Source organism: Typopeltis vanoorti, chromosome 3, assembly GCF_054136105.1.
Source record: "Typopeltis vanoorti isolate ZY-2024b chromosome 3, IOZ_Tvanoo_1.0, whole genome shotgun sequence".
NCBI classification, from domain to species: Eukaryota; Metazoa; Arthropoda; class Arachnida; order Uropygi; family Thelyphonidae; genus Typopeltis; species Typopeltis vanoorti.
This window is the reverse complement of record NC_143551.1, coordinates 92924456-92938321: the sequence shown is the minus strand read 5'-3', so window position 1 is coordinate 92938321 and position 13866 is coordinate 92924456. Positions and strand designations below refer to the sequence as shown.

Sequence of the window (13866 nt, the reverse complement as noted above, 5' to 3'; positions counted from 1 at the left end):
TAAGAGGGGGGCTCAAGTTAGACACTTGCCACAGGTGCTTCATACCCTCGTTACGTCACTGGCACTACATGATTAAGTTTACATTATTAATCTCCTAACAATTTTCCTCGAAATCAGTCTGTTTCAATATATTACTTGTTAGCACTCCAATATTGTCATATCTAACATTTCGCTTCTAAGTCACTTTTGACTGAATTGATCCACTTAAACCTTGGTCTTTCTCTGGGTTTCTTTTGATTCCATCTTGGGATCAAACACCTGTTTTGATAACCTTTCTTCACCCATTTCATTTAAGTGGCCATACCACCTTAGATTAGCTCTGCTGACACATTCTTGAATGCTAATAATGTCAAGTTCTTTCTGTGATCTCTAGCCTTTGATCGTGTGCTTTATTTCTAACCCAGCTCTTAAATCCATAACTTAAAACTGGTTTGAACACTGTCTTGTATACTGCAAGTTTAGTGTTTTGGCTAATTTCTCTCTTATTCCATATAAATTTATTCAGCTGGCTACTCGCTATACTAGCTTAGTTTATTCTGTTGTCTATTTCCAGATATTTAACCTGCTATCTTCACTAAAAACTGTGCCTAAATAGCTAATTTACTTGTTCTATAGGATCTTCATTCAGAATGCAGCTGAAGTATTCTATTCCTTATTTTTATAGTTCTGGTCTTTTTATTGTGTCTCTTTCGCAATATTTTGCTCCAGAATATCATCAGCATAAAGCAAAGAACTAAGTTTGACATCTCCAATTCTAATATCAGGCCTAATTCTTTCATAATGTGATCCATATAGATAATGAATAAGAGTGGAGATAATGTGCATCATTGTCTTACCCCTGATTTTGCATCAAACCATTTTCCTGTATTCCTTCAATTTTAACTGCTGACTTACAACTTAAATATAGACTGTGTATTGCTCTGTACAATGTGCCATTCACTCCATATAATTGTAGTGTTTTGAAAAGCTTTTCTTTAGGCACTTTGTCATATTCCCACAATTTCTCAACTATTTGTCTTAACGTGAAAATCTGATCTTGACAACTTCTATTTGGTCTGAACCCAGTTTGTTCTTCTCCAAGTTTCTCTTCTACAATCTTTCTCAACTCTTTTCGAGTATGCTTGCATAAATATTACCTGGAACACTTAGTAGAAAAATTCCTCTGTAATTTAATTCTAACCTCTTTTTTTGTTCCCTTTTTTATAGATGGATACTATGAGAACTCTACTCCAATCATTAGGAATTTGACCTTCTGATCCAGCCCTCTGAAATATGCAGTGTAGCTGCTGCAACACTTTTATGGTCAAATATCTACTCCAGCTGTCTTTCCACATTTCAAGTGTTTGATAGCTTTTTCTACCTTTAGTGTTGATATGTAATCTTCTTTGCGTTCCTCTTGAAAATTTTCTAGTATGGTTGTGTTACTGCTTGTTTTGTTTAATAGTCTTTCAAAGTAATTACTCCTGACATCTAGAATATATCATTATCTTCAGTTTTCATGTCACTGTTATCATCTCTGATTCCTTTTACAGTACTCTTTCCTCCATTTCAACACTTCTTCAATATTTTGTCCCAGAATATTTTATCACCTTCCTGATATTTAATTTATATATTCGTACCATATCTTTTGTTTAGCTACTTTTATGCACAGCTTAGCTTTCTAACCTCTGAAATGTCTTCTTATATATCTTAAAAGAAAAAGAAGAAATTATTATACGTTGATGAAATATGGGGATTAAAAGGTTTTAAGATATGTTCTTTCTTCTGGTTATATCATTTGCTTTAATATCATTTTTGTTTTCGGCATTTATCAGACCCCCCCCCCCCCGCACCCATCATTTATGTAATTAAATAGTTATCAGAGATCCTTTTGCTCACTTTTTTTTTATTTCTCACCTGAAAAGTTTTTTTTTTATCTCACATGTTAGTAAATGTCAAACTGAGAATTTTCTGCTTGAGATTTGCCACAAAGTTTCTATCTTGATTTATATTATAAATCTTTTAAACTAGGATTTTGCAGTTCTAGTTACATCCTCAAAATTTTATCATAATCATTTCCCTGATATTTACTTAAATTGGTAGACATAATATGCTGAAGCTTAGTTACTTTGGTCATAATTCTAAACTAACCATGGCCTCAGTCCATTTTCATCAGGATGGGATGCTCATTATGTAGTTAATATCTGAAACTTATTTTCAACTTTTAACCTTTTTTTTTTTGCTTCTTGTTTAATTTCTCAAAATAATTACTCTAGACTAGGCATCCAGGAAATTCAAGCCTTCGAATTTTTAAAGCTTTTTTTTCTTCCATCTGTTTAGGGAAGAATGCACAAAATGTCTCCAAAAGCCAGAATATATCTTCCAAATCAGTAGATGCAGAGACAGACCTTTATTCTGGAATTAGGATAATGTAAGTAAATTTTCATATTAAGCATTTCTGTAGTGTTGTCAGTATTGATAGTGCCATTTTGTTGGAAAGTCCTCAGTGTGGATCCTACTAATGATGTAGAGACATCAGGACTTTTAAACTGAAAGTAAGTTATACAGTCTCATATGAAGGAAAGTAGTACCTTCCCAGAAAATTAGATTTTTCCTTCTGCAAAATAAATATACAGTAGACTCCTGTTTGATGACTCTCCCTACTTTTATAATGGGTAAAATTTTCTGTTATGAATGTGAAATGTTAAGACCACAGAAGTGAGGCGATTTGGATGCATAACCCAAGGTTGCTGACTGAATGACTGACTACGATCACAGTGTACTACTGATAATAAATGATTTTAATTAGTATTAATGATTCTAATAACCAAATCAACACATGGTGTATTTTTCATCTAGTGATTGAGTTTTACATCACATAATATTCCCTATGCAATATTATGTATGTTATGTATTTATGTCTTGAAGAAAACTGTCACCGTGAGTCTATGACTGGATCACTTGACAGATGCAGAGGGAAAGCTAATGCTTAAAGTGAACTGTTATAATTTGCTTGCTCTTCATTTATTGTCCATTAAGTTTAAATTATTTACAGTGCAGTACATATTTATGTCCTCATAAATGTCTGGAAAATATTTATGAAGGGCAATAAAACAAGTGTCCTCATTAAACAACGTTTATGAGGAAAACAAATCCAAAGAAGCTGAAAGTAATAACATCAGAAGATAAGCATGAAAATATTAGCTCTGGAATGACATTGATAGAACTTACTCCAAGTTTCGTCTCATGCTGTGATAGAACCATCTTAAAGAATGCACAAAAAGTTTATATTATATTATAGAGTTAAAATTATATTTCCAGGAACATAATCCCATAACATGATGATACAGAGTTTTTGGGAAATGAGGGTTTGATTTATGATCGCTCGCATAATGAAGGTTTCCCAGGAATTTTGTAAAAGTTGGATCTGCTGCATGCACGCATGTGTGCGTGCGTGCACTGATGCAGACTTATGGAGTACTCAATATGGGATAAGGTTAATGGCCTTATCATAACATTAAATAAGTTTATGTGATGCTACTTACTTGGTCAATGCAGTTCCATGTGAGTAATACTAAAGATATATTTCTGGAACCGTGAGTTTTTTTCTCACGGTTCCAGAAATTAAAAAAAAAAAAAAAGTTTGGAAAAGCCTAATTTCTCACAAGAATAATTTTATAAATTATTTTTATGGCAAGGAAAAAGGGGTTACTGTCATTGAGAACTACAGAATGATCTGTTTTAACGCAAAAAGTTGGGGGAAGGGGCAGGAAAGTGGAAGTGTAATTACCTCAGCAAAAATGTGAAAATGTTCTGTAAGTTATGGCAAACACTAAAGATTGTAAGAAATGATATAATAATGAGTGATAATACAATGAGACTGCATTGTATTAGTGGATTAAGGTGCTATAATGCCTATACCTTGATTAATTTTTGGAAATAAGTTTGCTTAAAGATACCAAGAAATTATATACTTGGTTTAATTCTTATCGCAGGCACTAACACTGAACAAATATGGTTGAAGACAACAACTGAAGTCAGTCCTAAAGGGTGCCACCTAGTGGGCCAAATTGGGTATTAATCTTGGCTGTTGGGCTGATGTTCTAAGAATGCAAGCCTCCCATATTTGGGGCAGTCTCGTGCATCCAAATTTATTGAGATTTGGGGAGTTTATTAAAGCTGAGGCTGATTCTAAGAATAATCTCTCATATTTAAACTTGTTGCGGTGTAGTAAGGAGGCTTTCTTCCAACATATTTTATCGCAGGTGTCCAAAGCATGGTCAGCAAGTCCTAAGTGGCTGTAATGGTGGAAACGTATATAATCCTTATGTTCAGATATCCTGATATTAGCTGTCCTACCTGTTTGGCCGTAGTAAGACAGTTTGCAACTACAAGGGACCTGATAAACTCCAGGTAGCCATAGAGGAAGTGGCTGATCCTTGGGAGAGCAGATAAGAGATGCCAATTTTTTATATGGTTTGTAACAAGTTGTCGAGTCATATTTTTTTAGGATTTTAGTTAACTTTTCAGAAGTACTCCGAATATAAGGAATAGTGATAGATTTAGAGTAGTCCCTGTTATGGAAGGGGGGGGGGTTAACTGGTTTTAATATTTTTTGGATTTTATGGTGGTTGTATCCATTGGCTACAAAGGTGTTAAGAATATGATTAAGTTCAGTAGTAAGGGCATTGTTATCTGAACTGATTATTTTTGCCCTGTTATATAGGGTTTTTATAATCCCATATTGTTGGGGGGGTGATTGCTGGTGAATGTATCTACCTGTACGTGTAGGTTTTCTGTAAACTGAGAAAGTCAGGATCCATCAGGCTGGCGTGTAATCAGAATATCTAGGAAAGGGAGATTGTTATTGTTTTCTAAGGTAAACTGGATCCTGGGGTGTTGATTGTTTAGGTGTGATAGGAAGTTTTGGAGTGTGTCTAGGCCATGTGAACACATGATGCATTTGCTGGTCAGAAGGTCCTGTCAGTTCTCTATGTTCCATTACAGGCTGTATGAAGTTCCTCTCCCAGTATCTAGCTTTGACTTTTAAGTGACTTGCTGGTGGAATTTAAAATAAAATTATTCGAAAATTCCAAGCATTGATCAAATAAGCAGCATTCAGAATTAGATTTCTCTCTGTATGTTTAATAATGAATTTTAATATAAATAGTTTTTGTGAACAAAAATTACATGTTATTTTTGATTTTTTCTACAGCAAACCTTTAGTTTCTTTAGAGACTATGAAAACCCGTATGGAAGGTAGAAGAATGGTAAAGATGTCCTTTATTCGTAATCAAATGAGAGGAGGAGATATAGAAGGTGATTGGGTTACTATTGGAGTAATAATGCAAAAAATACCACCTAAAATATCAAAAACAGTAAGCTCCAGTTTATATAGAGGCCATAAATATAGTTTACTGTGTGATGTTATTATTATTTAATTATCAATATTAACTGTATTAATTGGTTTCTAATTTAATTTTATGCAAATTGATTGAAGAGGAAAATTGTTTGTATATTTTGTTTAATAGTCTTGCATCTGTTTTAATTGTTGGGACATTATGAAAGTTTAGAAAATTCTGTTTTTTGTAATAGATCAGTATTATTTCAATGATGTAAAAATTGACAATGCCTGCCCTTTGGTTGGAAAGCCTGAGGTTCGACTCTTGTCTAGGACATGAAGAACCTTTATCACTGCTTTTTCGACTAAAGGTGAGTTAGCCAAATGGCAGAGATTTTTTCTCTCAGAAATTCAGGTTTTTCATCCTGCAGACTGGTAAAATGGTCAGAACACTTACAATTTACACACAATGAAGATAAGATTACCCACCCTATCACAAACAGCAGCAGGTTTCAAAGATGCCAAGTCTTACTCACCGCATAAGTAATAGTCATCTTATGCACTCCTTTCTATTGAAGGGTAACGTAACTGGACTATCGTTCACATTTTAATTAACTTCCCTCGTTTCATCAGTGAACATAATCACATTTTATAAGATTCATCAAGTGTTATTTCCATTTAAAATTTTTACAGAACATTAATGTTTATCACAATATAGATTATGTACATATTGTATATATTTCTTTTAGTACAGCTTACACAGCATATATAAGCTTTTGACACTTGTCTTTTATGTATGTTTTTATAAATTTTTTACAATTTTTTTAATACACTTTTTAACCTGTTTATTCTGTTTTATGTATTTATTACATTGCGTACTGATGTGACACATACTGGCACAATGCTGTTGACCTTAGCTGTCACTGTGCCACTAAACGCCAAACCAGACCAAGCCACATTACTAGGCCTTTGGGCCTATAATCAGAAGATGGGATGGGAATTGCAACAGATGTGTTTTGTGGCTAAATGAGATGCTACTTGTATACTTTAAGTGTAATATTTTATTTTAATTTTCTGGGCATGTAGTAACATGGATTGATTTTTGAATTCATTTATGTTTAGGGTAAGACATTTTCCATATGGAAAATGAGTGATCTTAAAGATTGCAGCAAAGTAGTGAGCTTATTTTTATTTGGAGAGGTGCATAATCAACATTGGAAAACAGCTATTGGTGCAGTGGTTGGCATATTAAATCCATCTATTATGCCAGATAAGCAAAACTCGGTAAGATTTTCTAATATTGTTTTTATAATTGTACTGAAATTCTCATTAGTGAAATTATTTGGCTTAGTACTGAATGAATTATGGCTCTATCATAAAATAACACAAACAAGATTGGAAGTTGGAGTATTCTTAACAGTATTATCTAATCAATGTACTTCATTGGCCAGATAACTACCCTTGTGTCAAGAGGCAGTAACAGTTAGTTATTGTATCATTGCTTATATCAATTTTAATGGGGAAAAATGCTTTGTTTTCGATAGAAGTGAAATTTTAGGTCAGATGATGACCTAAAATTTCACTTCTTTATTCATTGTTCATGATTCTATGAAGGCAGCTCAGTACCTTGATATTCTGGATAATCAGGTGCTGCCTACACTGTAAAAATTTGATGCAACAAGAATAAATTTTGTATAACGAACACATCAAGTTTTTACAGTTAGGCAGAACCCAGAACACCTGTTGACTCTCAGTAGAGACAGACCACAGTAGTAGCCATTGTTATAGTGAATTGTTTGCAATGTGAATTTTATTTAAAATAGCATTATGCCTGTGGAACTAAGCAGTTTATTAGAATAATGTTTGCCATAGGGGGAGTCAGCTGTATGCTATCTACCAATAATTGTCTGGACACCGCTGTTATTGTGGAGTATGGAACATTCCAGGTTTGTTAATAACAAAAACTGGTGTATAGATAGTAGGAAGCAGTTTTTCATCGTAGCAGTTGAATATAAGTGAATATAGGCAACAGGACATGAACTCAATGACTTCGAGAGAGAGGTGTCATCATGGGCTGTCACATTGGTGGCATGTCTATACGTGGCATTGCCACTCAACTGGAACATCCAAAATCAATGGTTGGTGGTGTGATCAACAAATGGAGACGTTCTGGCATCAGTAATGCAGGAAAACACCCAGGGTGGCTACCAAAAATGACTGACAGGGACAAAAGGTTCTTAAAATGGGTGGCATTCAAAAACTGGCCACAATCAGCACAGACCGTCTGTGATGAGTTCCAGAGTGCCAGTAACCCCAAGCACTAACTGTACAAAAAGAACTCCATTTACTGGATTTCCACAGAAGTGATGTTCAGCAGCACACAAGCTGAACATCACTACAATGAACAAGGCCGCTCATCTGGCCTGGTGGAAAGAGTGTGTGAACTGGACTATTGATCAGTGGAAAACAGTACTCTGGAGTGATGAATCAAGGTTCACCTGTTTTCAGTCTGATGGCAGAGTATGGAGATAGCCTGGTGAACGCTTGTTATCACAGTGTATCGTACCCACAGTAAAGTTTGGTGGTGGAGTAATGGTGTGGGGTGAATTCAGCTGGTTTGGAGTGGGACCACTGGTCATTGTTCATGATTCTATGAAGGCAGCTCAGTACCTTGATATTCTGGATAATCAGGTGCTGCCTACACTGTAAAAATTCGATGCAACAAGAATAAATTTTGTATAACGAACACATCAAGTTTTTACAGTTAGGCAGAACCCAGAACACCTGTAAATAGTCTTTTCTCTTAACATTTTGTATTGTATGTAATGTGTACAGCCCAACGGGAATTTGGAATTAGCTATCTCTTTGAAAAAGATGTAAAACTTTCAAGGCTAAGGGAAACGCTCTACAGTCGGAACACCATTTGAAATTTTGTTTACAAGTTCAACCCTAAGTAACCTCAAGGTTGATGCAAAAAGGGGGCAGCAAAATTCAAACGGATTTCCACTGGCTGACTTAATGAGAATAGAACATGAAGACGGAGAAGAAAGGGCTTGTCGAAGGTTCCAGAACCAGGAATCATATGACAACGTAAGGGGTTCGCATAAGTGCATGGGGTTTAGAAAACTGAACCCAGGGTCTGGAAATGATGGAATATAAGATAGGACTTCCAGAGACATGGAGAGTTTTGACACATAGAAGATACGAGGAGACGATGTGATAGAAAGCCTTAGGTGAAGTCCTGACGTGTCAAGGAGGAAGCCATGCTGCGAGCCGTCATTTAGTCCAGAAACGTAGATGACCAGGGGACGAAACAGCTGAAGAGCAGCCGAACTTGTCTATGCTACCGCCACAATACCGTGGATACTTTACACATTTCATGATTCAGATTTGGCTGCCACCAAGGGATCAATAGAACATGGCACAGAATCAGTGAGAGATACATTTGGAAAGGAATGAGAAATGATGTGACTGCATATGTTTCTTCATGCCACATATGTCAAGCTAGATCCACATTTGGGGGAAAGGCTCCGCTGCAACCTGTTCCTGTCAGACCCTTTCAAGCTGTGGCAATCGACAGAGTCGGACCCCTCCCCACTACACAGAAGGGGAACAAATATATACTCATAGCTATGGATATGTTCACTAGGTTTCCTGAAGCAACAGCATTGAAGGACCAGACAACAAAGAGCGTAGCAACAAAGTTCCTTAAGTTAATAATTTCTAGGTATGGGACTCCTCAAACACTTATATCAGATCAAGGAGCAAATTTCACTGCAGAGATTATGTTGCAGTTGTGTAAACTACTTAAAGTTAAGAAATTATTCATCACCCTCAAGGAAATGGGATGTGCGAGAGGCTGAACAAGATGCTCAGGCACACTCGCAAAACTGGTTGATAGTCGAGCTTCTAACTGAGACTCCTACTTATCCCACACCTTATTCGCATGCAGGACAGCTATTCATTCAGCAATTAAGGAGTCTTCTGCTGTCATATTGTACGGATTTGAACCGAGGTTCCCAAATGAATTGAGGCATGCCCATGCTGACACAGGGTTTTCGGACATTGACGAGTATTTGAATGCGCTGGTCAAGAAAAATAAGCTGGCATATGAGATCATCGCTGAATCCAGCAGGAACAGTACTCAAAAAACCAGAACATACATAAATAAACTTAAAAAATATAAAGACTTAAAGGCAGGAAATTTAGTTCTACTTGAGCAGACTGCCATCAAAAACAAAGGAGGAAAATTCGGAAAGAGAGCATCAGGACCATTATGAAATCATAGGAAAACTTTACCTCATGACCTATAAAATTCAGGATCAGAAAGATCAAAACAGAATAATAACAGTGCATTCCGATCGACTAAGGTCTTATAAAATCAGAAATGATAGCCTAGTCTGTTTGGGGGAGGAAATGGAAAGAATTATAGGAAAAAGGAAAGTCACTCCCACCCCTCCCGGTTGAAAGAGAGAGAGAAGGAGGGAGAAATAGATTGCCGTGGGAGAAATATCAGATGCCATAAAAAAAAACAGATTTTCAAAGGAGTTTGTTCGAAAATCTTGCTCTGGAGGAAGAGACCACACGTTATCGCGGATACGAGTATCCAGACCTGAATGATGAAGAATCAGAAAGATCCCATGCCATCCCGGAGGAAGGGGACAGCAATGTGATGAATGCAGGAAAAAGAAAGAATGAATAATACATGCACGTAAACACAAGAAAGATATTTAATTAACCAAATATTTCGGTCTGGAAATAGCAGAAAATTTTCAGTGGCGCTACAAGAACAGTTTTAAAAAAATACAGGGTGGAATACTAACAATAGATCATTTAAAAATAGAACAAGCTGCGTGATATTATATCACTAAGTATTAAAGGGAATATTTTTAAGCAGAGACATGATTGAAATGAAGATATTAATTAATAATAGTAAATAACATAAAATTAATATGAATTAATGAGTTATCCTGATTAGACTTTCCCAGATTTTTGATATAGATATACAGTCATTCCGATTCAGGTTAGGACGATGCAGTAAGGCTTCTACGCTTTCTATCATGGAATATCTTACTAACATAATGTCAAGGAATAAGAAAATTCAGATTGACTGTGTATTGTCGATAGTGATGTTTTCTCCTTGGTGCAGTACATTAGAATGTACAGAGGATTAGAAATTGGAAGTGATCACCATTTAGTCTTGAGCAGGATAAAATTGAATTTCATATTGAAAAGAAGAACATGAAAGAAGGATTTAATATTGTATATTTATATAAAAAAAATGGGAAAGTCTAATCAGGATAACTCATTAATTCATAACTGGTAATTAGTTTACGGAATTAACAACACACATAAAGTATATTAATTAAAGGTAACTTTAATGAATAACTTCTATATTTCGGCAACGTCACATTGCCATCTTCAGGAACATAAAGATATGGTATGTGCACTCAGGAACTAACACAAAGCAAATGAGGAAGAAAGCAAGAAACTAATATTGTTCCTAAAGTCCTAATGGTGCCCTCTTGCAGGCTAATTTGGTAGTCTTGGCAGTTGGGCTGAAGTTCTCATAATAAAAATCCCAAATTTGGGGCAGTTTCATGCACCCAAATTTGTTTAGGTTAGGAACGTTTTTTAGAGCTGCTTAAGATTCTTTGAATAATCTTTCGTATTTAAACTTGCTGCGATGAATTATTTTTGTTTTCTTCCAACGAATTTTATGGTGGGTATCTAAGGCATGGTCTGCAAGCCCAGAGCGGCTGTACTGGTGAAACCGGATGTAGTCTTGGTGTTCTGAAATCCTGATATTTGTTGTTCTGCCTGTTTGGCCAAAGTAGGACAATTTGCAGCTGCAAGGGACCTGGTATACACCAGGTAGGTCTAGGGGAAGTGGTTGGTCTTTGGTAGAGCGGATAAGGGATGCCAACTTTTTATATGGTCTGTACCAGGAAGTAAGGTCATATTTTTTGGGGATATTGGTTATTTTCTCAGAGGTGCCCTGGATGTAGGGGATGGTGATAGACTTGGTGTAATCTTTATTTGGTTTAGTTCAATAGTCAGGGCCTTGTCATCTGAGCAGATTAATTTTGCCCTGTTATATAGTGTTTTTATCACCCCATATTGTTGTGGGGGGTGGGTGGGATTGCTGGTGAATGTATCTGCCAGTGTGGGTGGGTTTTCTGTAAACAGAGAAAACCAAAGATCCATCAAGCTGGCGGTTGATTAAAGTGTCTAGGAAGGGGAGGGTGTTGTTTTCCTCTTTTTCTAAGGTGAACTGGATTCTGGGGTGTTGGTTGTTTAAGTGTGCTAGGAAGGAGTGGAGTGTGTCTGAGCCATGTGGCCAAATAGCAAACACATTATCCACATAACGAAGCCAAATAGTGGGTTTTTGTGGGGCGGAGTTAAAGGCTTTCTCTTCAAATGTCTCCATAAAGAAATTGGCTAAGGGTGGGGAAAGTGGTGAACCCATGGCTGTCCCCTCTGTCTGTTTGTAGAACTTTCCTTGCCAAACGAAATAGCCTGAGTTCATTGTGAACTGAAATAGGGCTGAGATATCGGGAGGAAACTTGGCTTGGATGAGCTCAAGGGTTTCTTTGAGTGGGACATTAGTGAATAGGGAGGAGACGTCAAAACTGACCATTATGTCAGTGTGTTGGAGTGTGAGGTTTTCTATACTGGCTTTAAAGTTGGCTGAGTTTTTTATGTGTGATGGTGTGTTGCCAGTGTAGTGTGTGAGCGTTTTGGCTAAATGTTTGGCTAATTTATATGTGGGGGAATCAATGCCATCCACTATGGGACGTAATGGCACATTTTGTTTATGTATTTTTGGGAGTCCATATAATCGGGGGGTCTAGAGTTATAAGGTTTAAGTTTGTTGGTGACTTCCACAGGCCAAGAAGTGACTTTCTTAAGGAGTCCGTGGATAGTTCTAATCTGGGAGCTGGTCGGATTATATTCAATGGGGAGGTAAGTAGTACGGTCTAGTACTAAAGAATTTAGCTTATCTTTGTACTCTTTTTGATTGAGTACCACAGTGGCGCTTCCCTTATCAGCTTTGGTGATTACTATTTTTTTGTTGTTTTTCAATTCTTGTAGGGCTGTATATTCGTTTTTGGATAAGTTGGATTTTGGAGGTTTGGCTTTAGTGAGAACACCGACTACATCCAGTCTTACATTGTTGGCGATATGGTTAGGCAGGTTGCGAATTCCACGCTCTATTTGGATCATGATTTCTTCAGCAGGTATCCTTTTAGGAGCTAGGGCGAAATTGTGACCACGTGAGAGTGCGGTGAGTGCTTCAGGCTTTAAAACTGCCGATGAGAGGTTGACTACAGTGTTGAGTGGTGGCTGAGGTATGGAAGTAGAAGTCTTTGTCAGGTTTTTCGTATTTTTTCACGTGCCGAGTACGTATTTTTTTGAATTCCTTTCTTGCCAATGCGCATGAGATGTCACGAAGTATAGACCATAGATCAAGGCCGAGTGTATTCGAAAGCTCTTTCTCTAGTGCCTGTAAGGTTTTGTTTTCATCGGCAAGGTGAAAAGTTTCACCTTGCCGATGAAAACAAAACCTTACAGGCACTAGACAAAGAGCTTTCGAATACACTCGGCCTTGATCTATGGTCTATCACCTTGCCGATGAAAACAAAACCTTACAGGCACTAGAGAAAGAGCTTTCGAATACACTCGGCCTTGATCTATGGTCTATCACCTTGCCGATGAAAACAAAACATTGATTCCCCCACATATAAATTAGCCAAACATTTAGCCAAAACGCTCACACACTACACTGGCAACACACCATCACACATAAAAAACTCGGCCCACTTTAAAGCCAGTATAGAAAACCTCACACTCCAACACACTGACATAATGGTCAGTTTTGACGTCTCCTCCCTATTCACTAATGTCCCACTCAAAGAAACCCTTGAGCTCATCCAAGCCAAGTTTCCTCCCGATATCTCAGCCCTATTTCAGTTCACAATGAACTCAGGCTATTTCGTTTGGCAAGGAAAGTTCTACAAACAGACAGAGGGGACAGCCATGGGTTCACCACTTTCCCCACCCTTAGCCAATTTCTTTATGGAGACATTTGAAGAGAAAGCCTTTAACTCCGCCCCACAAAAACCCACTATTTGGCTTCGTTATGTGGATAATGTGTTTGCTATTTGGCCACATGGCTCAGACACACTCCACTCCTTCCTAGCACACTTAAACAACCAACACCCCAGAATCCAGTTCACCTTAGAAAAAGAGGAAAACAACACCCTCCCCTTCCTAGACACTTTAATCAACCGCCAGCTTGATGGATCTTTGGTTTTCTCTGTTTACAGAAAACCCACCCACACTGGCAGATACATTCACCAGCAATCCCCCCCCCCCACACAACAATATGGGGTGATAAAAACACTATATAACAGGGCAAAATTAATCTGCTCAGATGACAAGGCCCTGACTATTGAACTAAACCACATCCTCAACACTTTCTTAGCCAATGGCTATAACCCCCAAAAAATACTAAAACCTGTAAACCACAACCTCCCTCCCCC

General features: G+C 37.2%; 1 protein-coding gene across 2 annotated transcripts in view; it reads left to right on the top strand.

Annotated features, from left to right (window-relative positions):
• Positions 1-13866, top strand: part of Mcm10 (minichromosome maintenance 10 homolog) — a 156130-nt gene that overhangs the window by 16407 nt on the left and 125857 nt on the right. For both annotated transcript variants that reach the window (XM_090390737.1, XM_090390736.1), the window contains exons 3-5: positions 2320-2410; positions 5195-5357; positions 6443-6604. In XM_090390737.1, coding sequence (XP_090246863.1) covers positions 2320-2410; positions 5195-5357; positions 6443-6604 — 416 coding nt within the window. The remainder of the gene's footprint in view (positions 1-2319; positions 2411-5194; positions 5358-6442; positions 6605-13866) is intronic.